The 25321-nt window shown below is 39.8% G+C and overlaps 3 protein-coding genes across 6 annotated transcripts in view; 1 reads left to right on the top strand and 2 right to left on the bottom strand.

The window, feature by feature from the left end:
- LOC104935135 (V-set domain-containing T-cell activation inhibitor 1) overlaps window positions 1-25321 on the bottom strand; it is a 592626-nt gene that overhangs the window by 13088 nt on the left and 554217 nt on the right. The gene's annotated exons all lie outside the window — the stretch shown is intronic.
- LOC104937830 (myelin-oligodendrocyte glycoprotein-like) overlaps window positions 1-25321 on the top strand; it is a 33928-nt gene that overhangs the window by 2570 nt on the left and 6037 nt on the right. The window contains exons 1-5 of one of the 4 annotated variants that reach the window (XM_027287651.1): window positions 18034-18213; window positions 19570-19947; window positions 20210-20302; window positions 20384-20496; window positions 20581-20665. In XM_027287651.1, coding sequence (XP_027143452.1) covers window positions 18141-18213; window positions 19570-19947; window positions 20210-20302; window positions 20384-20496; window positions 20581-20616 — 693 coding nt within the window. In that variant the 5' untranslated portion in view covers window positions 18034-18140 and the 3' untranslated portion in view covers window positions 20617-20665. Of the gene's footprint in view, window positions 1-18033; window positions 18214-18513; window positions 18739-19569; window positions 19948-20209; window positions 20303-20383; window positions 20497-20580; window positions 21297-25321 lie in introns of those variants that run through there. The other 3 variants (XM_027287650.1, XM_027287653.1, XM_027287652.1) reach the window with 3 other exon arrangements.
- Window positions 10993-16166, bottom strand: LOC104937834 (low affinity immunoglobulin gamma Fc region receptor II). The gene is made up of 6 exons (XM_027287646.1): window positions 15981-16166; window positions 14925-15188; window positions 14602-14850; window positions 14276-14401; window positions 13550-13621; window positions 10993-11822 (listed from the first exon to the last, which is right to left on the bottom strand). Exons 1-6 carry the CDS (start codon window positions 16009-16011, stop codon window positions 11770-11772), a joined length of 795 nt encoding a protein of 264 aa, XP_027143447.1. The 5' UTR covers window positions 16012-16166; the 3' UTR covers window positions 10993-11769.

The raw sequence follows: 25321 nt of genomic DNA, 5'->3' as shown, positions 1-25321 counted from the left end.
AGCATCATCAAAAAAACGTGAGTCAAAAACATTTTGTTGCTCCTTGTCAAATCAACACAGACTTTTTCTTTAAATTAAACTTCTGTTAATTGTCCCTCCAGCTTCTGAAGTATGATGCTGCCTCAGACAATTCACAAGCAATCTAGGTGCCTTGCTTGAAGGCACGTTGAGAGTCGATGTTAACGGAGATGAGAGCGTCGATCTTCCTCATCTGTTCGGGGATTCAAACCAGCAGCACCTCCAATGAGATCTTCACGATGGCCACAGCTCATCGTGACAAATAATGTAAGCATAAACATTGATGAGCAACTAGAAAGTAGAAGGCAGTCAAACACCTGAACTGAAGAGTTTGAGTGAAAACGATAAGCTGTTAGAGAGCGGGTTCAAGGATATTAACTTAGTTTGAATTCTAATCTCATGACTTCTCCATTTAATTACTGCACAGTAAAAATGATAACTGGACAAAGTTTTACTCTGTAGCAACATCTAATCTTTTTTTTTTTTTTTTTCTGACTGGACCATTCATCCGGGGCCGTAAAAACCAACAACAACATTTCAACACATGATTTAGGACGGGGTTGGAACAAACCAGCTTCACAGAGGCTTCAGAGATCACGTCATCAGGGCGAGGAGTAAAGAAAAGAAAGGAACGAAGCAAAACAAAAATACTCAATGCTCATAAACTAACCTCCAGCGGGATTTAATTGCTCTTCAGTATTGTAGGTCTCTACGCTAAACGACTCTTCGTACTCCTCACTCACTTCTAACAAACATATGTGTGTATGTAGTTGCAGGCTTCCAACTAGGCTTCTCCGGTTAATTTCAGACAGGGTCGGCTGGCTGAAAACAGAGACGGACTTTATAGATAATGCAAACTAACGCAACAACATATCAAATCAAGAATTTTTCAAGTAGACTAGAGAGTCAGTTAAATTTCTATTGCAAAGCAGTGAGTTGTGTTGTAGTTGTGGCAGTGGCAGTTTATTGGTTACTAGCATGGAAAAACGGAACATTTCTTTAGAGAACGTTTACCTCATCTGTTTTCGTCAGGAGTTTTGACATTTAGCCATAATGTCTTACTTCTTGTACTACTGAAAAAATCAATCTCAAGGTTTTCTTTAAAGCGTTCCCTTTGTTGGGTGTAACACCAACCCTTGTGTACTTTCTTTTGTGTATTTCAAAACAGAGATCCTTAACGCTGACTCAGAGCACTGTTTCATTTGTTGAACCGCTGTTCATTGCTTCTTGTTTTGAGACTCTTATTTCAAGACCACACTTCAGTCCTAGTCCCACGACCAGTATAAATGCTCTAATGGCTCACATATGATAAAAGTTGATGTTATCTGTCAAGTAATTAGTTACACTAGCTGCCACCAATATTCAGCTTTATTGTCATTTTAATACAGGCCCCCTTTGTGCTATACACAAGAGTCAATATCAAATATTACCAAATGTTGTGAATTATGACAGAGCTCAAAGAGCTGCTCTTGTGTGTTGTTTTAATACATGTTCATCTACTACTGTGTTTAGTTTATATTTTTGCTCTGTTCTCCACCCCTGTTTGTTATTACATTGAAGCATAAAACAGTGATAAAATAACTCGGTCTCTAGATGTTGGAGCAATATTCTATGAATGGCGAGGCATGTGTGGTTATGGCAATTCTGGTGATAGTGCCGAATAAGATCTAATTGGAGCCTGACTGAGGAGGCGGCAATGTGTTGTCAGAATGCCACCTGCAAACGGACGGTGCAGGGTATCACAAGGAGAGATCTCGACCAATAAGAGTTGATAAAGGGAGCGGTGCCTCTTGTGTCCATCAAAAACGGATATGGCTTATCACATCAAACAATGTATAACGACTTGCATGTCAGCTACTCGAGCAGCCAAAATGGCTCGATTACATACAAAGGAAGTGACTTAAGAGTTTGTCATTCTGTGCCAGCGTTAATAACCATTGCCTATACATGCGAGTTCTGTGAACATGACTTGCATGTCTAGCTGGCTTCTATTCTGTTCCCATACAGCTAGGAGTTCTCGCGGCGGGCAAAAATTGACGCCAAAGTGAAAAACTCATGACTATTTATCCTATATCTCTTCTGTATGGACGAAAACTTTTGGTTTCTCATGAAACTTGTATGGTTATTTGTTGGTTCCTTTTTTAATGGTGGTTTACTCCTTTTGTGTAATTTCCTTACCCGATACGCTTACACCTCTGATTCTATTTGGTTGCCATCCTGTACAACGACGACATACAACATACGCGACTCAGGTTGTCTTTATCTGCACACAAAAACTCACTGTTACAAATAGTTCACACTTTGTATGTTTTTTGTCTTCATTCATGAAAATACTGTATGTGTTCAAGCAATCCACCACAGAGTGTTTACCGACACAAAACAGATTTTTTAATCTTAGTCTATCCAATCTTCCTTGTTCACAACGTAACTTTGTTATCTAAAGAATCATCATGTGTTTCTGTCATCAAACGCATGTGACTTCTTGTGAGCTTTGGGGTGGACACATAGTATGGTTGTTTTTTTTTTTAGGTTAGGTTTTAGAAAAGGACGAGAAGCCGCCAGATTATCAGAAGGCTATTTTTATCTGAGTCGGCAAGGTTTAAAAAGATGTTCCTAAGAACAACACGTAACGGTTTATTTCTTTTTGTGTTCAAGCATATATTAACTTATAGAGGCAACACCGATTGGTTAAAACAAACAAGACATCAGAGATGTCAAATAGAATCAGCCAAACAACTATTTATGTTTCATCCTGTCCATTTCTGGCCGGGTGTGCAAGAATGTTTCCCTCTCCGAAATACACAACAATAAACATTCAATATAAAGCGTAGGCGGGACCACACAAACACGAGTGTTCTCGAAAAGTCCAAGTAGGGTGTGACATCAGTATTTATACATGAAGAGCAAGCAATGACACAGGATGCAACAATGTCACTTTATGACAGAAAAACAGGCTGACCCTTTGTGGTTCCATCCTAGCGCGCTCATAGGCAGAAGAGCAACACCGAAACCACCAAGCAAGAGCAGCAGCGGGACCGGGACACACCACAGCGAAGTAGATTATGCGAACTCGAGCGGAGAGTTTAGCAGACAGGGGACGTTCTTCTTCAACAAGAAACAAACCACAGGTTGGCCTGAATCAACAAAACACCAGCTCTCTATCGACTGCCTCTCACGTGGTGCTTTGGCCAAACCAACCCTGGGTTAAAACGCTCCATGACCACTAGTGATTTACCTTTATATGAATTCTTATATAATAAATATACCTCATTGCTCATACTCATATATTTTTTAAGGGCTGGATCTCAACTTTGATGATAGTCCTGCGGTCTGGTGATTGTCCCGGCTCCCGAATGTTGACACTCGTGAGACCCTTCCTTATAATTTAGAAACATCGGTAGATGGTCATGTTTCCTGTACAGCTGCCTCCAGAAGAGACGTCCATCTTTATAAGAACATCAGTCCATAGAGTGGAGAGTTTCATCATCCTGCGTGTAAGCGCCGAGTCGTCACGTCTTCTCCCTCCTCCTCCCTCATCACAGTAAGAGCTGGACTCTCCAGGAGTATCACAGCCACCCTAGTGAGCAGATCATGATTATTTGACAAGACTGTACAAGACTACAGGCTCTTACTTCAAGTTCAACCAAAACTGTCCAGTGTGTTATGGGGCGCGCAACTCTCTCCTGGCTGCAGATTCACACCAGTAAACTCCCACTGTTCGCTGGATAAAGGGATGGTGAACAGACAGATGGATTCTTCACGTACCCCAGTATGTGAAACATCTTTTGGTTTAATAACTTTCTAGATGTGGTTTCCTCTTAACCGTCCATCAGAAGAGTTCCCTGCTGCTCACAGCTCAGAGAGATTTCCTGTACTGTAAGAGAACTGGGACCTGTTGTGGACACGACTCTGCAAGCAGCTGAAAAAAACAAGACTCTATATGGGAACATTCATCATTTTTTGATCTTGATATGAACCTCAACAGATAAACGCTGACAAATGTGTCACCTTCGTCGTGTTTTTTATTAGCATTCCTTATTTCACGCTGGATGTTATTTAAAAGTAAGTGGACCTCATCGTTGGTGCTCTCTTAAAATATTTACTTGAGTTTGTTGTTTTCTTTCTCATTTGATGAAAAACAGTGAGTCTGTTGTTCTGTGTGAACAGCCACGCCAAAGTCGCAAAGGGGCGATATCCAAAGAAGAAGAAAAATGTTGACAAGTTTTCTGCCAGCTGCACAAGACGCGGATCAAAGCTTACAGTATAAAAATAAGTGTTAAGGGCCACACAGACGATGCAGATTGCGCCTCCAGAGCCTGTGAGGAGATTAATTTATGGTTTGAAGAGAGATAGATGTTTTTAATGATACCGTGTTTTTGGTTGCCACATACTATCTTATGGCAAGTAAAACAGTGCTTATTTTATTTAGATTTGTACAAAATGTGTTTGCTGTTGCTGGGTACTAAACGATTAAAATGACGATTGAACACAATGTCGCATTCAGCAGTTAATTGCTCTTAGTATTGCAAGATAAGATTGTTGCTTAGCATTCCATTTAATACAGAAATGATGTCGTCTAGTTGTAAAAAGACGATGTAAACTTAGTTTTCCACCCCTTCGCCCCCCCACCTTTTCCCCGCCGCGGACAAAACACATTGCAAATCATTTTTAAAATGTCTTAAAAAAAAATAAATTAAATTACAACAGAGCAAAAGATTAGGTTTTTAGTTAAGAGTTTTAAAACTTTTTAAATTAACTTAATAGACATTTTAACATTATAAATTATTAAAAAAAAAAAAAGTTTAAATATTAATTACATAAAAAAACCTCTCAGGAATTCAAATAAAATAAAGACGTTTAAAAATTATATTAAATACCAATAAAAACGTTTCTTAAAACAAGAATTTCACTTCCCTTCCATGTTTTTCGAAACGAACATTCCCCCACCTCACTCACCCCACCAAGCGCCGCAGTGTTTTATCTCCACCCTGTCGCTCCGCTCGATGTTGATCCCCCCACTGACTGACTGGTTTTGGGGGGACGGTATCTCACACCCAAGTCTACCGAGAGACTATAGGCCCACACAAGCGTCCTGTCTGAAATGTTCTTTTTAAACCCTCCAATGTCACAGTGGCCTGTTTTTAAGTACCCTTCTTTTCCAGGAACAATTTCATTCAAGAGTTTGATTTGCCACGTTTTAAAAATCTTCTATTATATTTTTGTTTTGTAACTTTGGCTTGGGTTGGCCTTGCACAACAAATTAAAATTTGCAATGTGTTGCAAAAACTGGTTGACTGCCTTCTATGATTGGTGGAACTGCAAACAATCTGATGGTGGTTTTTAGCCCCCATAGGTCAACCACAAACACTGTCAATGGTTTGTTCATTCTTTTCTAGCTATGTTGCCTTTGGTGGGGTAATAAAAAAATGAACGTTATAGAGGGAAAGGGTAACTACTACGTGACTGTTTGGCACACCTTCTCATCATTTCCATTCATTGCGTCTTTGATATGGCAATCAGTTGTCCTTTTCAGCGATAGTTGGGTTGGCTTCATGAAGCTGTAAGATCAGGACCAAATCAGGCGTTTGTGGCGAATCATGCGGGGGGTTGTGGCGGGGGAGAGGAGACCGTGTGAATCGGTCTTAATGAATCCTGAATTAGTGATTGCAAAGAAACCAGACTAGGGAGACCAACAAGTGAAGAGGACTTCTTGATCCACAAACACAAAGTAAACAACACAGATCAGTGAAATCTGGACTTTGGTCTGGTGAGTCTAAATGTTTTGTGTTCCCCCACTGTCCCTTTCTGAGGATGTGGAGAAGGTGTAAGCAGATGGTGTCATATATGTGTGTTTTTCCTCACTGTGGAAGCATAGATCTGGTTGGAGCTGTGTGGGAGAACCGTTTTTTTTTTTTTTGTCATTATAATGACACAGAACAACCTCCACTATGTACGGACTTTTGAGCAAGACAATCACAAGAAACGTAAAACCATTTAAAGGTTTGAGATGAGTTGGAGGACACAGAGTAAGGTAAAGCAGCCAACAAGTTGCTCAGAAGGCTTAATATGATTTTCAAACTAAATAAATCATGACAATGATCTTTTCTTTTCTTTCTCACTGTTTGTCATAAGTGAATCCTCGCAAATGTTTAGTGCTGTGCTGCTGATGTGACACAGCAGATTGTGCTGTTGAAAACAAAACCTTGTTTTTCATATTCAGTTTTATTTTTAAATGTTGGTAATGAAGATGTTGACTCATAGGGACTGATTTCGGTGCCCCAATGGAAGTTTACAGAAGTTTCCCTGAGTATTGAGGTAAGATAATAAGATTAAAACAATTAATAACTAAAGAACGTGTCCCTTTAACTTGCTGAGTCATCATAAAAAGAGTGTGACTCATACCCTTAACTATATCACCGTGACTTGGGTCACAAGTCCAGTTACAATCATCAGTTTGTAAAAACTTTATTAACACTATCAAATGATTATACCTTCTCACATTATTGAATGTCCTCCATTATCTGTAAACTGCTTCATGTCCCCATCAGGCAGGTGGGGCTGGGAGCCTGACGAGCACACCAAACATATCACAGAGGGCATAAAGACAAACAAGACATTTCACACCTGCGAGCAATTTAGATCACTAATTGCAGGTCTTTTGGCTGTGGGAGGAAGGGGGAGTTCCAGGGAGAACCCACACAACTACAATAAAAATAAAATAAGAGAGCAAAACACAACAACCACAAAAAACTTACAACAACACAGTTAAAGGAAGAAGACTCGACACAAAAAATCATTTAATATATAAAAAAATCAGAATTCGTCTAAAATAAAGTCAGTTTTGAGTTTTATTTTAAAAAAAACTCTTGAAACTTTTATTAAATGTTTCACACGGGGGGGGGGAAAAAAAAAAACAAGTTTCATAAATAATATATATATATAATATAGTAATATATATAATTATATATAGAGATATATCTATATATATATAATATATATATATCTATATACTCATCTAGGTAGACTTAGACGGAGCGTTAGACTTGTCTTTAGTGTCATTCACGTATGCACACGTGTATACGAACACGAAATTTCGTTGCATTGGCTCAACAGCGCAGGATTTAGTAATATTAAATTTAATAAATAAAAATAAAATAAATAAGATAATAATATAAAAAAAAAAAAAAAAAAAAAAAAAAAAAAAAAAAAAAAAAAAAAAAAAAATCCCTCTTCCCTTAAAAAAGCCCTATCCTTCCTGCTTGTATACAGAAAAATGAAGAAGAGGGTAAATAAAGGAAGCCTGTGTGTATTAACACAAACATTACACGACTTATATTAGGAAACATTTCCAAGATGTGGTCCTTCACGTGTACATGTTAAAACTTACGACAGCTGCAACTCGTAGAACGCGCCAACAATGCGTCCATGACGCTATTAAAGCGTGAGAGCAGTCCCGCCTCAGTCACAACGGGATCACGCTCCACACACCGACAGTCGGTAGTTCTCGTCTCACTCTCCGGTTCTTTCTACGGTTCTCTCCGTGGACGGATGTTCGCCTTCACTTGACTCTCTGGACTTAACCGACATGTGTCACCGCGGCGCGGGCAGCCGGTAAGGTGAGTTCCAGTTTTTGGTTTTACTTTTTAAAAACGGTTGGTTGCCGCGTTCATTCATTTTTCGTGTTCATTGAATGAAACGAGCCGTGTCGGTGACGTCACAGCATGTGTCCACTGTTTCACTCTCTAAACGGTCAGAATTTAAATGAGGTTTGTGCTCAGTTAGCGCCGCCGCTTTAAAAACAATAACTTTTTTAAAAATAAAGTACACGTGTTAGGAGTAGTATGAGGTGGACGCACTGTTGCGAAGCCACACAACAACGTGGTTCCAAACAGTAGCCTGTTAAGCCTTTAAGCCTTTACGTGTGTGTGTTCACGCCGTTAGTGTTGATGTAACCGGTGAACTTCGGAGTGGGTTTTTCACCGTCACGTTCGGTGAAAGATGAAGTCCTTTTGAAAACATCACAACACGTTTTGTTCGTTTGTTTTCTTCTACGAACGTTTCGTTTTGTTCGGGCGGGGAAAACGGTACAGTCCCGTGTTTATGAAGAGTGACCGTTAGAACGTTCCGTGCTCTGCCGTAGTTTCGACAATCTGGTGAACACGAAGAGAAAAGCTGTCAGTTAAAGAAGGAAGGAGGTAAGGTAGGTAGTTTTAACAGTAAAGGTTAAAGAAGAAGAAGCGAAACAATGAAGGAATTACGAGGACAGCTACTACTACGACACAGATGGTGTCCTCACAGTTACATGGTCACTCGTTAAACGCGAAACACGAAACAACAACCGTGTGTAATAATAAACCCGTATACTTTTCTCACAACGCTACAGAAACGTTGTGTGGACTGTTATGTAATATAAGGTGGTCCGGAACGTTTTTGTTGTTGTGGGGACAATACGCAGGTATCATGTTCATTTCATAGGTTTTGTTTGTCCTGCGTTAAAGACAGAAAAGACCCAGATATAGATTCTGGATCACACAACATGCATCCAGGCCCAACCAAGCTGTCGGTTATCTTTACTTACATCCTTTTTAAAAAATAACCCGTCCAGTGAACGTCAACCGTCAACTGGGTGGGAGTAATTTGAAGAGAGAGGAGGATGCGGTCTGGTTGAACGTGGAATTGGGTCAACAAACAAAGTTTTTGAAGGATGTAATGTTAACAACCTGTGTCCATCGACGCTGCTGTCCAGCCTTTAATACCGTACGTAGATCACAGGCGTATGGTTGGTACAGGTGGTGCCCTTTAATATTTAGTGACACCCAAAATATCTAAAGGACACAACCCCGTACCAGACCCAAACTCTTTGCGAAGCACTGTGTCAGGCTAGCTTTCTAGATTGACCTTGATTTTTCCATTGTAAGAGTGCCTCTAGATGCGTTTTATGAGGTAAAAATTGGTGGGACAAGTTTCAGACAAAAGAATAGATCAAAATGTCAAACAAATCATACCTGGAAATTGGTGTGAAGTACAGGACAGATTTGGATAACATTCGTTGAGTTCCCTCCTTTTTTCTAGGTCAAAAAAACCTCATGTGAATTTGGGTCGCTCATGCCGAGCGTTGGCAGCGCCAGGCGAACGAAGTCATAACGGCCATGTCACCTGGAACCTTTTCATGAACGTTGAGCACTGACGGTGGAGTGGTCGAAGCCGCGATCGAAGGCCAGACCCTTGGATCAGGCTCAGTCCGGGTCGAGTATGTGCATCTCTAAACACTCTCTACGGGACCCCGAGCCGGGGAAGCTTTCCAGACATGAAGATCCAGTCGTTGACGTCAGAGACACATTGTTCACAGATCGCCTGAAACATGGGAACATATCGCGATCCGCTCGCTCAAATTCTGAAGTGTGTACAACAGTTGAAGATGAAGGAAGATCAAGTGTTTCATCCCAAAGTTACAGCCCCCGTTAGAGGAGCAATGTTCCGCTTGTGGTAAGGTTAGTTGTTTGTCATTTTCAATTAGACACTGTCATCCAGTAGGGGTCCCATATGATGATGTTGATTAATGATCTCAGTTGGCCCGAGATTTAACTAAAGAACATTTCCAACTTCTAAAATGTACGACTTCGTTAACTTTTCAAAACACGGAGACAGTCCGCCTTCAGTCAAAGTGGCACTTTGTGGTCTCTGGGCTTAAAAAACCTTAAGACATCTTTTTACCCAGGTTTTTGAAGGTGCCTCAACATTTACTGCTGAGCTTTTAAGCCTTGACCATCCTCTCTAATACTACTTATTTTATTTTATTTATGTATTTATATATTTTGCAAAATTCTATTGTTGTTTATCTCTGTTTTTACTTTGGACTAAATAAGATCAATCAAACATGAATGCAATAGTAGATTACCAGGGGACCTCTTCACGTTGTACATATGTAACATTCTAAAAATGATTATTACTCTCATGTTTGCACTATATTTACTTTTTGCACTTTCATGACTACTGTTAATATTAAGATGATTTAGCCATTTTTGGAAGTAAACTGTTACACACTAACAATAAGTGACTGTTCACTTTGTCCTAAAGTGTTTCCTACTTTTCTTTTTGCACAAGATGATCAGTTGGACATTTTAGTGTCCAAATTTGCATCTGATGTGGCTTCTAGTTAGACTTTAGCCACTCCAAAATGACATAGAGGCAGTTGGTTTAATTTGGAGCTTAAATTGACCTGTAGTGTATGAAAAAGAAGTCTGAGTCTGAAGAAGTTTCTTCATGTGTATTAATAATTCCTTCCTTTCCTTCTTTCATGGTTTCTTTCCATACACATGTAGTATTAAGGCTCTGCCAGCAGATGTCTCTTAACAGTCACATTGATTCATTTAATACTTAAGCCAACAGGTGACCTGACTTTGAAAACCTCATTTTATGTTGATATAGGTAAACCAGCCAAATCATTATCAAAACACAAAATATAATAGATTTCTATTAAAGGATTTAGTGTGGTTATTTCTGAGTCTCCAGATGCACTGTGTGGGTTATAGATGATATGAGGTTTTATAGATGAAATTAAGTCATACCAGAGAGACATTATGATACCAGCAGGGGGCGTTAGCCAATCAGGTGTGGAGAAGTGATAAGTGGGCTCGTCAGCAGCAGGTGCATTTATGACTGAATCACAGCTGTGTTAAAGTTCAGTTGGTATTTATTAATTAATAAATGACAACAGACGTGTTTGTTCGTTTGGCTCTGTCAACATAATTATTTCACAGCTTCACTGCTCTGTTAACACAAATATTTCCTGACTTAAAGCTCAAAATTCTCACTTGCAAAATGATCAAAATAAAGTCACACTGTCAGTATGTTAGACCTTTTTAGATGTCATGTTTGAGTTTGTGATTTATTGCATCTGACAGGTCATTTAAACGTCATATCAAAGAACTGTTTTCATTGTGAGGCAGATCTGAAATACAAATGTAGACAATAAAATGTTGAAGTTTATTTTCCATTTCATTTAGTTGTGTTTATATAGCACCACATCATAACAGAAGTTATTTTCGGACACTTTTCATAGATATGTTCCAGGGTTCAGGCCACGCCCAGCGATACACAGAACAGAAAGTGGCAGGCAAAAGAACAAGGAAAGGAACTACACAGGGAAACCCTGGTAATTAAGCAGACTCATAAAAACCTTCAACAGTTCTGCCAATGAATTATCAAATTAGCACACTAAAAATAGATGTCATGTTTTATCTACACTGCCTCCCGGCTAATCTAAAAATCAGCAGAATCATGGACCAGCCTCAAGTGGACGGGAGTCTCAGGAACGTAAGAGTGTAATCAGTGTGGAAACATTGACGATGAAGACGTTCCCTGTGGCTGATTTCAAGCAGAGGTGGAATGAGGAAATACCTGTTTCATCAGCTATAAATACACATTACATACCTCATGACGGAGTCAAAAATATGTCATATGACAACATGTTAATAGTAAATGTCTGAGATGACAAACACGTCATTTAAATAGTTCAATTAATGGACAGATACTCCACGCTGGTATTGGAGATATGTACACTGGATAGTTGCAGTCTGTGGTTTCCGCAGACCAGTTTCAATGAAACGTTTAGTTGTGTGGGAGTTCAGAGCTTTCCTCCTCGCTGATGAAGTTTAGTTCATGTTTTTTCTCCAGTTTGGTTTCTGTGAAAAGTACAAGGAACATTTATTCTGTTTTAATCCATAAAGTCCAGACTGGTGCTGTTTCCTGTCAGGTGTTTCCAGCTTTGACTTTTGTGTAGAAGGTCGGTGCAGCGCTTCGATCTGTGAAGGAAGAACACGTACCAATTATTATATATCAGTCGCTACACGTATCTCTGCCTCACAGGTGTTCTAAAATTAACGTGACATTAACGTTTGTCATCTGTCTTAGATTGTAACAAAGATGAACCCAACCATTTACTTCTGGTATAAACAGAATACCATTAATCAATCCAATAACTAACAGCAGTCAACGTCACACAACCTTATCATACTTTAACAGTTACCTAGTGTTTCTGTAGCATTGTAATGTTCCAAAACAAACATATTAGCAGTTTAAAGTAAACTAAAGCTCCCCCACCAAAATAAAAGAAATATGCCATTTTAACAATTCATTACGTGTCTGTAAAAACACATTTTAACATTAATTTATGACTGTGTTGGACAATGACAATGGATTTTTGTCATTTTTTGAGTAATATAAGAACGAAGCAAACATATCAATGCTCATAACTCCAGCTGGGATTCATTTCTTAAATTATTGGTATGTATCTACTTTAAACGATATCGTAGTTGAGGCTTCGCAGGGCTTAATTCAGACAGGTGTCGGCTGAAACAAAGGACATCTTATAGATATGCAAACTAAATGCAACAGATCAAATCAAGAATTTTTCATGACGCTAGAGTCAGTAAATTTCTATTGCAAAGGGGCAGTTGGTTACCTATTGGTTCATGAAAGGAACATTTCTTTAGAGAACTTTCCTCTTGTCAGTAGGTTTGACATTTAGCCATATGTACTTCACATGAAAAATCAATTCAAAGGTGTTTAAACTTTCCCTTTGTTGGGTAACACAACCCTTTGTGTACTTTTCTTTGTGTATTTCAAAACAGAGATCCTTAACGCTGACTCAGAGCACTGTTCATTTGTTACCCTGTTTCATTGCTTCCTGTTTGAAGACTCTTATTTCAAGACCACACTTCAGTCCTAGTCCCACGTCCAGTAAATGCTCCTAATGGCTCACATATATATGAAGTTGATGTGTAATCTGTAAAGTAATTAGTTACACTAGCTGCCACCCAATATTCAGCTTTATTGTCATTATGTAATCCAGGCCTCCTTTGTGCTATACACAAGAGTAAATATGCAAATATTCAAATGTTGTGAATTATAACAGAGCTCAAAGAGCTTCTCTTGTTTTGTTTTATACCTGTTCATCTAATCTGTGTTAATGTTTATATTTTGCTCTGTCTCCACATGTTTTTATTACATGAATCATAAACAGTATAAATAGAAACTCGGTCAGTCTAATGATAGTAAGTTTATGATGCACAGTTTCTATGGAGCTGAAGGGCAGGCCAACTGTTGTTGTTAAATGCAACTTGCATGGTGATGGAGGTGGGCCAAGAAGATCTGGACCAATAAGAGCTGGAAGGAGGCGGGACTTTGGTTTCCAGGAAGCCAACAACAAACACGCGTGACCCAGAAGGATACATTACAAAGGAAGTGATACAATGACTCGTGTCTCTGTGTCACCAGCTAAAAATAAAACGTAATTTGCTTATCAGAGTGTCATGTGAACATGACTTGACATGATCTAAAGCTGCAGCCTTAAAAAATATTTGTTCATACAGCTTTAGGATTTTCATTCTTTGATACAAAGCTGAAAAACTCATGAATATTTATCATATATCTCTTCTGTCATGGAAACTCTTTGTTCTCATGAAACTTGTATTTGTTATTTGTGGTTCCTTTTTATGGTTGTTTACTCTTTTGTGTAATTTCCTGTTACCTCTGATTCTCTTTGGTTGCACATCCTGTACAACGACGACATCAACATACGAGACCTCAGGGTTGTCTTTATCTGCAACACAAAACTCACTGTTACACAAGAGTTGCACTTTGTATGTTTTATGTCTGCATTCATGAAAATACTGTATGTGTTCAAGCAATCCACACACAGATGTTACCAGACAAAAAACAGCTTTTTATCTTCAACTTCTCGTTCACAAAGTAAATTTTTATCTAAAGAAATCACTCATGTTTCTGTCTTCAAACTCCATTTGACTTCTTTGAGTTTGAGTGTGGACACAGTAGTATGGTTGTTTTTTAGTTTAGGTTATTTAGAAAAAGGACAGAGAAGCCAGAATTATCCTAGAGGCTATTTTTTATCTGTAGTCGGCCAAGGTGTTTAAAAGATTTCCTAAGATACAACACGGTAAACGGTAAAGCATATATACTTATAGAGCAACACGATTGTAAACAAACAGGACATAGAGATGTCAGAATTAGCAAGTCAGCAAAACTATTTATTTTCATCTGTCAATTCTGGCCGAGGTGTGAAGAATGTTTCCTGAAATACAACAAAGTAAACATTCAATATAAAGATCGTAGGCGGACACACACACGAGTGTCAGAAAAAGTCCAAGTAGTTGTGACATCATGACATTTATACATGAAGAGCAAGCAATGACACAGGATGCAAAATGTCACTTTATTGACATGAAAACAGGCTGACCTTTGTGGTTCCTCCATAGGCAGAAGAGCAACACCGAAACCAGCAAGAGCAGCGAGAGGGACACGACCACCACAGGAAGTAGAATGTCGAACTCGAGCGGAGAGTTTGGCAGATCAGGACGCTTTTCTTCAAAACAGAAACACCACAGGTTGGCCTGAATGCAACAAAACAGCAAGCTCTATCTACATGCCTCTCACGTGTGCTGGGCCAAACACAACCTGGTTAAAACGCTCCATGACACATAGTGATTTACATTTATATGAATCTATATATATATAAATATACCTCATTGCTCATACTCATATATTTTTTAAGGCTGATCTCACCTTTGATGGTGAGCCTGCTGTCTGGTGATTGTCCGGCTCCCGAGATGTTACACTCGTAGACTCCTTCATCAGATTTAGAAACACTGTAGATGGTCATGTTTCCTGTACAGCTGCTCCAGAAGAGACGTCCATCTTTATAGAAATCAGTCATGAGAGTGGAGGAGGATTTCATCCTGCTTGTACAGCGCAGAGTCACGTCTTCTCCCTCCATCACAGGAAGAGCTGGACTCTCCAGGATCACAAGTCCACCTGAGGGACAGATCATGATTATTTACAAGACTGTACAAGACTACAGGACTCTTACTTTCAAAGTTCAAACCCACTGGTCACAGTGATGTTGATGGGGTCGCTGCACTCTCCTGCTGCAGATTCACACCAGTAAACTCCACTGTCTGCTGGATAAAGGGTATTGGTGACACAGATGGATTCATTCACTGTACCCCAGGATGTGAAACAGTCTTGGTTTATCTTTCGAGATGTGTTCCTCTTAACCGTCCACTCAGAAGAGTTTCCCTGCTGCTGACAGCTCAGAGAGATTTCCTCGTACTGGAAGAACTGGGACCTGTTGGGAACGACTCTGAGAGCAGCTGCAAGAAACAAAGAGATGATGGAAAATTCAGATTTTTATCTTGAATGAACCTCAACAGATAAACGCTGAACAAATGTGTCACCTTCGTCGTGTTTTTATTGCTTCCTTATTTCACGCTGGATGTTATTCTGAATAATAAGTGACCTCATCGTTGGTGCTCTCTTAAATTATTTACTAGAGTTTTTTCTCCATTTATGAAAACCAGTGAGTGCTTTGTGTCTGTGTGCAACAGCACGCCAAAGTAGAAAGGGCGATATCAAAAAGAAGAAAAATGTTGACAAGTTCTGCAGCTGCACAAGACGCGATCAAAGCTTCACAAGTATAAAATTAAGTGTGAAGCCACAACAAGAAGATGCAGATTAGCCCTCCAGAGCCTTTAAGAGATTAATATCTGGTTCTGAAGAGAGATAGATGTTTTTATGATACTGTGTTTTTGTTGCACATACTTATGGCAATAAAACAGTAATTATTTAGTGTCTATTAGATTTGTACAAAAATGTTGCTTGTTGCTTGGTTAATACGATGAAACAATGTCGCATCAGCAGTAATTGCTTTAGTTGCAAGATAAGATTGTTTCTTAGAATTCCATTTAACAGAAATGTATTCGTTAGTTGTAAAATAACGATTGTAAACTTAGTTCCGGGACAAACATTGCAAATTAATATTTTAATGTCTTAAATAAATATACATTACAGAGCAAAGATTAGGTTTAGATTTTTAACTTAGACTTTTAACGTTTCTTAGAAACAAGAATTCACTTCATGTTTTAGAACGAAAATTCAGCACTCACCAACAACAGCGCAGAGTGTTGTTATCTCCATGTCGCTCGGATGTGATACAAACACTGACTGACTGGTTTGGGGGGACGGTATCACACCCAAGGTCTACCTAGAGACTAGAGGCCACGGCTTCCTGTCTGAATCTGTTCTTTTTTAACACCTCAAATGTCACAAGTGGCCTCGTTTTACCTTCTATTTCCAGGACAGAATTTCAAGAAGTTTGACTTTGCCACGTTTTATCTTCTATTCTATTTTTTTGTAATCTTTGGCCTTGCACAACATTAAATTTCATATGTTGCAAAAACTGGTTGACGTGCCGTCTATGATTGTGGTAACTGCACAATATGATGGTGGTTTAGACCAAATAGGTCACCAAAACTGGGCAATGGTTGCTTCTTTCTAAGCTATGTTGCCTTTTGTGGGGTAATAAAAACATGACTTTATAGAAGGGTACTTACTGTGACTGTTTGGCACACCTTCTCATTGCGTCTTTGATATGCATCAGTTGTCTTGTTCAGAGATAGTGTTGGCTTTCATGAAGCTGTATTCAGGCCAAATCATGCGTTGTGGCGAATCATTGCAGGGTTGTGCGGGGGAGAGGAGACCGTGTGAATCAGGCCTTCATGACCTGAATTAGTGCAAAGAAACCATGACTGAGGGAGACCAACAAGATGAAGAGGACTGCTTGATCCAACAAAAACAAAGAACAGACACTAGATCAGTGGAAATCTGGACTTTGGTCTGGTGAGTCTAAATTTTTGGTTCCACCCACTATGTCTTTCTGAGATGTGGAGAAGGTGAACAGATGGTGTCTATATGTGTGGTTCCCACTGTGAAGCATAGATCTGGTTTGAGCTTAGTGGGACCTTTTTTTTTTTGTCATGATAATGACCCAGAACATACCTCCAGCTTATGTAAGGACTATTTGACCAAGACAATCACCAGACGTAAACCCATTTAAAATGGTTTGAGATGAGTTGGACCACAGAGTGAAGGTAAAGCAGCCAACAAGTGCTCAGGCTTATATGATTTTCACTAAATAACTCATGACAATGATCTTTTCTGCTTTGTCAGAATGAATCGCATGTTTAGTGCTGTGCTGCTGATGTGACACAGCAGATTGTGCTTTGAAAACACCCGTTGTTTTCATATTCAGTTTTATTTTAAATGTTGGTAATGAAAGATGTTGACTCATAGGGACTTATTTCTTTGCCCCAAATGGAGTTTACAAGAAGTTCCCTGAGTATGATGTAAGAATAATAATATTAAAACAAATTAATAACTAAATAACAGTGTCTATTAACTTGCTGAGTCATAAAAAGAGTGTGACTCATACCCTTTAACTATATAACGTGACTTGGGGTCACAAGTCCAGTTACATCATCAGTTTGTAAAAACTTTATTAACAATATCAAATGATTATACCTTCTCACATTATATGAATGTCCATCCATTATCTGTAACTGCTCATCCCCATCAGGGTCATGGTGGGGCTGGAGCCTGGACGAGTCACCAACATATCACAGGGCACATAAAGACAAACAAACATTCACACCTGCGAGCATGTCTTTGGACTGTGGGAGGAAGCTGGAGTATCCAGGGAGAACCCACACAGGCTACATAAAAATAAAATTAAGAGTAACACACCACAAAAAAATTACACAACACAGTTAAGACGCGACACAAAAAAATCAGTTTAATATATAAAAAAATCAGAATTCTTCTAAAAATAAAGTCAGAATTTTGAGTTATTTTAAAACTCTTGAAACTTTATTAAATGTTTCACACGTGGGGGAAAAAACAGTTTCATATATATATAATATATATATATATAATATATATATATATATCTATATATCTATCTATGTGGCCCTAAAAAGCCCTAATCCTCTGCTGTATACAGAAAACATGAAGAAGAGGTAAATAAAGAAAGCCTGTGTGTTATTTAAACATGACAACGAATTATATTTTGGAAACATTTCCAGGAGTTTCTCTCACGTGTTATGTGAAACCTTACGTCACTCGTAAATTACGCACATGCCACGTCATGACGCTATTAAAGCGTGAGAGCAGTCCCGCCTCAGTCACACGGGATCACGCTCACACACCGACAGTCGGTAGTTCTCGGTCTCACTCTCCGGTTCTTTCTTACGGTTCTCTCCGTGGACTCGATGTTCGCCTTCACTTTGACTCTCTGGACTGTAACCGTACATGTGTTCACCGCGGCGCGGGCAGCCGGTACAGGTGAGTTCAGGTGTTTGTTTTTACTTTTTAACGGTTTGTTGACCGCTTCATTCATTCATTCGTTCGTTGAATTCAAACGTAGCCGTGTCGGTGAGGTCCACACATGTGTCACTGTTCACTCCTCCAAGCTGTCAGAATTTAAATGCTTTAATGCGCTTTAACTTTTTTAAAAATAAGATATACACGTGTTAGTAGTAGTATGATGTGACGTCACTGTTGCTAAGCAACACAACAACGTGTTCCAAACAGTAGCCTGTTAGCCTGTTAGCTTTGACGTGTGTGTGTTCACGCCGTTAGTGTTATGTAACCGGTGAACTCGGAGTGTGTTAACCGTCACTTCGGTGGAAATATGAGTCTTTGAAAACATCACAACACGTTTGTTCGTTTGTTTCTTCGAACGTTCGTTTGTTCGGCGGGAAAACGGGACAGTCTTGTTTATGAAGAGTGACCGTTAGAACGTTCGTGCTCTGCCGTAGTTTCGACATCTGTTGAAACACGAAGAGACAAAGCTGTCAGTTAAAGAAGGAAGGAAGGTAGGTAGGTATGTTTCTAACATTAAAGAGTTAAAAGAAGAAGAAGCTAAACAATGAAGGAATTCACGAGGACAGCTAACTACTACGACCACAGATGTGTCACCAGTTAACATGGTCACTCGTTAAACCGAAACACCGTGTGTTAATAACCGCCTACTTTTCTCAACGCTACAGAAACGTTGTGTGACTGTTATGTAATATAAGGTTGTCTGACGTTGTTGTTGTTGGACAATACAGCAGCGTATCATTTTCATAGGTTTTGTTTGTCTGCGTTAAAGAAGACAAAAGACACCAGAAATAGATTCTGGATGAACATTCATCCAGCCAAACCCAGCTGTCGGTTATCTTTACTCCTTTTACCGTCAGTGAACTTCAACCGTCAAACTGGTTTTGAGTAATTTGAAGAGGAGGATGCGGTCTGTTGAAACGTGATATTGGGTCAACAAACGAAGTTATTTGCAGGATGTATGTTAACCTGCTGTCATCGCACCCTGCCTGTCAGCTTTAATACCGTTACTTATCACAAGGGCGTATGTTGTGGTACAGGTGTGTCCTTTTAGATATTTAGGACACCCAAAATATCTAAAGGACACACCCGTACCAGACCCAAACTCTGTGCGAGCACTGTGTCAGGCTAGCTTTCTAGAATTGAACCTTTATTCCATTGTAAGATTGCCTCTAGATTGCGTTGTTAATGAGTTAAATTGTGACAGATTTCAGACAAAGAATATATCAAAATGTCAAATCAATACCTGGAAATTTGGTGTGAATTTACAGGAAAGATTTGGATAACATTCGTTGAATATTTCCCTCCTTTTTCTAGGTCAACCTCATGTGATTGGGTCGCTCATGCCGATCGTTGCCGCGCCAGGCGACGACGTCATACTGCCATGTCACCTGGAACCTTTCATGAACGTTGAGGCACTGACGGTGGAGTGGTCGAAGCCCGATCTGAAGCCAGACCCCTTGGATAGGCTCAGTCGGGTCGAGTATGTGCATCTCTACAGGGACCGCCGGGAAGTTCCAGACATGAAGATCCAGTCGTACGTCAAGAGGACAGCATTGTTCACAGATCGCCTGAAACATGGGAACATATCGCTCAAAATTCTGAATGTGACAGTGGAAGATGAAGGAAGATACAAGTGTTTCATCCCAAAGTTAAACAGCCCCTTTAAGGATTCAATTGTTCAGCTTGTTGTAGGTGAGTTTGTCATTCAAATTCAGACACTGTCATCCTAGTAGGTCCCATATTGATGATGTTGATTAATGATCTCAGTTGGCCGAGATTTAACTAAAGAACAGTTCAACTTCTAAATGTACTTCTTTAACTTTTCATGAACCCATGTAGGGCTTGAGGATGTAATTGTCTGGGTCCCAATTGGGTAACCAAGATGGGCAGAGGTTTATTTATGCCCCACGTGGGTTTACTGGCTGGGTATAAATCATTGCAAATCTTTTTACAGATCCAAACTTAAAAGAAACAACAACGACAGAGACAACACTTCATCCCAGAACTCTCCAGCCTCCAGAGCCAAAGAATGAGACAAATCTTACAGGTTAGAAACAAAGAAAAATCTTTAAAATTAAGGATTTTAATACTCATGCTTTGGATTCAAGAAGACACTTTTTTTTTTCAGGTGGTCGGTCCCATCTGGCTCTGCTCTTAGTGGCAGTTTTCTGGGTCGTACTAGTCCTGGGTGGTGGAGTTGGTGGATATTTATTTCATAGACACAAGCATCATCAACAAAACGTGAGTCAGAAACATTTTGTTGCTCCTTGTTAAATCAACACAGACTTTTTCTTTAAATTAAACTTCTGTTAATTGTCCCTCCAGCTTGTGAAGTATGATGCTGCCTCACATACAATCTAGGTGCCTTGCTTGAAGGCACGTTGAGAGTCGATGTTAACGGAGATGAGAGTGTGGATCTCCAATGAGATCTTCACGATGGATGCAGATCATCATTGCAAAGCATGTAGGCGTGAGCTTTGTAACCAGGCGACATCTGATGGGGTTTAAACGGAGATGACTTCAATAGGTGGAAAACACCCATACATACTCCGTGGTCACCTGCGGAACAAGCTGGATTTCTGCAGCAACATGCTGGCGGTCCACCAGTTTGTTGTGGACAGTACTGTCTCATTGGCCGGGACAATATGTCAATAAGGGAAAATTGTCCTTCATTTTTTATACAATGGTTGTTGAACTTTTGGCCTTGCTACTGGCTTTTATTGTTTTTAATCAATCATTGTAAGGTCTATATACCTCCGTTTTGAAGTACATATTTGTTGTTGCGGTCTCAGGCTGACACAGAAAAATGAATGCATGCTTTTATCACCTCAAGGCTTGACTACTGTAATGCTAGTCTTCCAAAAAACAACTGTAGGCCACGTACAACTTGTTTAGAACGCAGCAGTGTCGACAAAGACCAGACAGTGAGCTTGGCTGGTCTCAGATCCTCTGCAGATGGATTCCTGAACCCCAACTTAAAACACGGAGACAGTCCGCCTTCAGTCAAAGTGGCACTTTGTGGTCTCTGGGCTTAAAAAACCTTAAGAAAAAAAAAAAAAGAATTAGATGTTGCTACAGAGTAAAACTTTGTCCGTTATCATTTTTACTGTGCAGTAATTAAATGGAGAAGTCATGAGATTAGAATTCAAACTAGTTAATATCCTTGAACCCGCTCTCTAACAGCTTATCGTTTTACTCCAAACTCTTCCGTTCAGGTGTTTGACTGCCTTCTACTTTCTAGTTGCTCATCAATGTTTTGCTTACATTATTTGTCACGATGAGCTGTGGCCATCGTGAAGATTCATTGGAGGTGCTGCTGGTTTGAATCCCCGACAGATGAGGAAGATCGACGCTCTCATCTCCGTTAACATCGACTCTCAACGTGCCTTCAAGCAAGGCACCTGATTGCTTGTGAATTGTCTGAGCCATCATACTCAGAAGCTGGAGGGACATTAACAGAAGTTTAATTTAAAGAGAAAAGTCTGTGTTGATTTGACAAGGAGCAACAAAATGTTTTTGACTCACGTTTTTTTGATGATGCTTGCGTTTATGAAATAAATATCCACCGACTCCACCACCCAGGACTGTACGACGCAGAAAACTGCCACTAAGGCAGAGCCAGATGGGCCGACCACCTAAAAACAAACAAACAAACAAACAAACAAACAAACGGCATGATTTAGTTCTTTTTTTAAAACAAAGCATGAGTATAAAATCCTTTTTTAAAGATTTCTTGTTTCTAACCTGTAAGATTTGCTCATCTTTGGCCTGGAGGCTGGGAGCTGGGAGGAGTGTGTCTCTCGTTGTGTGTTCGTTTGGGATCTGAAAAAGATTGCAATGATAACCCCGCCCGTAAACCCACGTGGGGCATAAAAACCTCTGCCCCTCTTGGTTACCCAATGGGACCCAGACAATACATCCTCAAGCCCTACATGGGTTCATGAAGAGTTAAAGAAGTACATTTAGAAGTTGAACTGTTCTTTAGTTAAATCTCGGCCAACTGGATCATTAATCAACATCATCAATATGGGACCTACTAGGAGACAGTGTCGAATTGACAAACTCACCTACAACAAGCTGAACAATTGAATCCTTAAAGGGGCTGTTTAACTTTGGGATGAAAACTTGTATTCCTTCATCTTCCACTGTCACATTCAGAATTTTGAGCGATTGTTCCCATGTTCAGGCGATCTGTGAACAATGCTGTCTCTTGACGTACGACTGGATCTTCATGTCTGGAATTCCCGGCGGTCCCTGTAGAGATGCACATACTCGACCCGACTGAGCCTATCCAAGGGGTCTGGCTCACGATGGGCTTCGACCACTCCACCGTCAGTGCCTCAACGTTCATGAAAGGTTCCAGGTGACATGGCAGTATGACGTCGTCGCCTGGCGCGGCAACGATCGGCATGAGCGACCCAATCACATGAGGTTGACCTAGAAAAAGGAGGAATATATCAACGAATGTTATCCAAATCTTCCTGTAAATTCACCACCAAATTTCCAGGTATTGATTTGACATTTTGATTATTCTTTGTCTGAATCTGTCACAATTTAACTCATTAACAACGCATCTAGAGGCAATCTTACAATGGATAAAGGTTCAATTCTAGAAAGCTAGCCTGACACAGTACTCGCACAGAGTTTGGGTCTGGTACGGGTGTTCCTTTAGATATTTTGGGTGTCCTAAATATCTAAAAGGACACACCCGTACCACAAAATACGCCCTTGTGATAAGTAACGGTATTAAAGCTGACAGGCAGGGTGCGTGACGCAGGTTAACATACATCCTGCAAAAACTTCGTTTGTTGACCCAATATCACGTTTCAACAGACCGCATCCTTCTCTTCAAATTACTCAAAACCAGTTTGACGGTTGAAGTTCACTGACGGTAAAAGGAGTAAAGATAACCGACAGCTGGGTTTGGCTGGATGAAGTTCATCCAGAATCTATTTCTGGTGTCTTTTGTCTTCTTTAACGCAGACAAACAAAACCTATGAAAATGATACGCTGCTGTTTGTCCAACAACAACAACGTCAGACAACCTTATATTACATAACAGCCACACAACGTTTCTGTAGCGTTGAGAAAAGTAGGCGGTTATTAACACACGGTTTTCGGTTTAACGAGTGACCATGTTAACTGGTGACACATCTGTGGTCGTAGTAGTTAGCTGTCCTCGTGAATTCCTTCATGTTTAGCTTCTTCTTCTTTTAACTCTTTAATGTTAGAAACATACCTACCTTCCTTCTTTAACTGACAGCTTTGTCTCTTCGTGTTTGAACAGATGTCGAAACTACGGCAGAGCACGAACGTTCTAACGGTCCACTAACGGTCACTCTTCATAAACAAGACTGTCCCGTTTTCCCGCCGAAAGAACGAACGTTCGAACAAACAAACAAACAAACGTGTTGTGATGTTTTCAAAGACTCATATTTCCACCGAAGTGACGGTTAACACACTCCGAGTTCACCGGTTACATAACACTAACGGCGTGGACACACACACACACACACACACACACACACACACACACACACACACACGTCAAAGCTAACAGGCTAACAGGCTACTGTTTGGAAACGTTGTGTGTGTTGCTTGCAACAGTGACGTCACATCATACTACTACTACACGTGTAATCTTATTTTTTAAAAAGTTAAAGCGCTATAAAGCATTTAAATTCTGACAGCTTGGAGGAGTGAACAGTGACCCATGTGTGGACCTCACCGACACGGCTACGGTTGAATTCAACGAACGAATGAATGAATGACGCGTCACAAACCGTTAAAAAGTAAAAACAAACACCTGAACTCACCTGTACCGGCTGCCCGCGCCGCGGTGAACAATGTACGGTTACCGTCCAGAGAGTCAAAGTGAAGGCGAACATCGGTCCCCGGAGAGAACCGTAAGAAAGAACCGGAGAGTGAGACCGAGAACTACCGACTGTCGGTGTGTGGCGTGATCCCGTGTGACTGAGGCGGGACTGCTCTCACGCTTTAATAGCGTCATGACGTGGCATGTGCGTAATTTACGAGTGACGTAAGGTTTCACATAACACGTGAGAGAAACTCCTGGGTATGTTTCCAAAATATAATTCGTTGTCATGTTTAAATAACACACAGGCTTCTCTTATTTACCTCTTCTTCATGTTTCTGTATACAGCAGAGGATTAGGGCCACATATATATATATATATATATATTATAATATATATATATATATATATATATATATATATGAAACTGTTTTTTCCCCCCACGTGTGAAACATTTAATAAAGTTTCAAGAGTTTTAAAATAACTCAAGATTCTGACTTTATTTTTAGAAGAATCTGATGTTTTTATATATTTAACTGATTTTTTTTGTGTCGCGTCTTAACTGTGTTGTGTAATTTTTTTGTGGTGTGTTACTCTTAATTTTATTTTATTTGTAGCCTGTGTGGGTTCTCCCTGGATACTCCAGCTTCCTCCCACAGTCCAAAGACATGCTCGCAGGTGTGAATGTTTGTTTGTCTTTATGTGCCCTGTGATATGTTGGCGACTCTCCACGGTTTTCCGGCTCCCGGCTCCAGCCCCACCATGACCCTGATGGGGATGAGCGTGTTCAAGATAATGGGTGGACATTCATATGTGTGAGAAGGTATAATCAGATGATAGTGTAATAAAGTTTTACAAACTGATGATGTAACTGGACTTGTGAAACCAAGTCACGTTATATAGTTAAAGGGTATGAGTCACACTCTTTTTGACTCAGCAAGTTAATAGACACTGTTATTTAGTTATTAATTTGTTTTATATTATTATTCTTCATCATACTCAGGGAACTTCTTGTAAACTCCATTTGGGGCAAAGAAATAGTCCCTATGAGTCAACATCTTTCATTACCAAAATTAAAATAAAAACTGATATAGAAAACAACGGGTTTCAAGAACAAATCTGCTGTGCACATCAGCAGCACAGCACTAAATGTGATGTCATGTCTAAAAAAAAAAACCCAAAAATAGCCCAAGAGAAAATATCATCGGTCCGAAGCGCCACCACCAGATTAATGCACAAAAACGTCTAGGA

This window comes from Larimichthys crocea, chromosome XIV (genome assembly GCF_000972845.2).
Source record: "Larimichthys crocea isolate SSNF chromosome XIV, L_crocea_2.0, whole genome shotgun sequence".
Taxonomy (NCBI): Eukaryota; Metazoa; Chordata; class Actinopteri; family Sciaenidae; genus Larimichthys; species Larimichthys crocea.
This window is presented reverse-complemented; position numbering and strand designations above follow the sequence as displayed.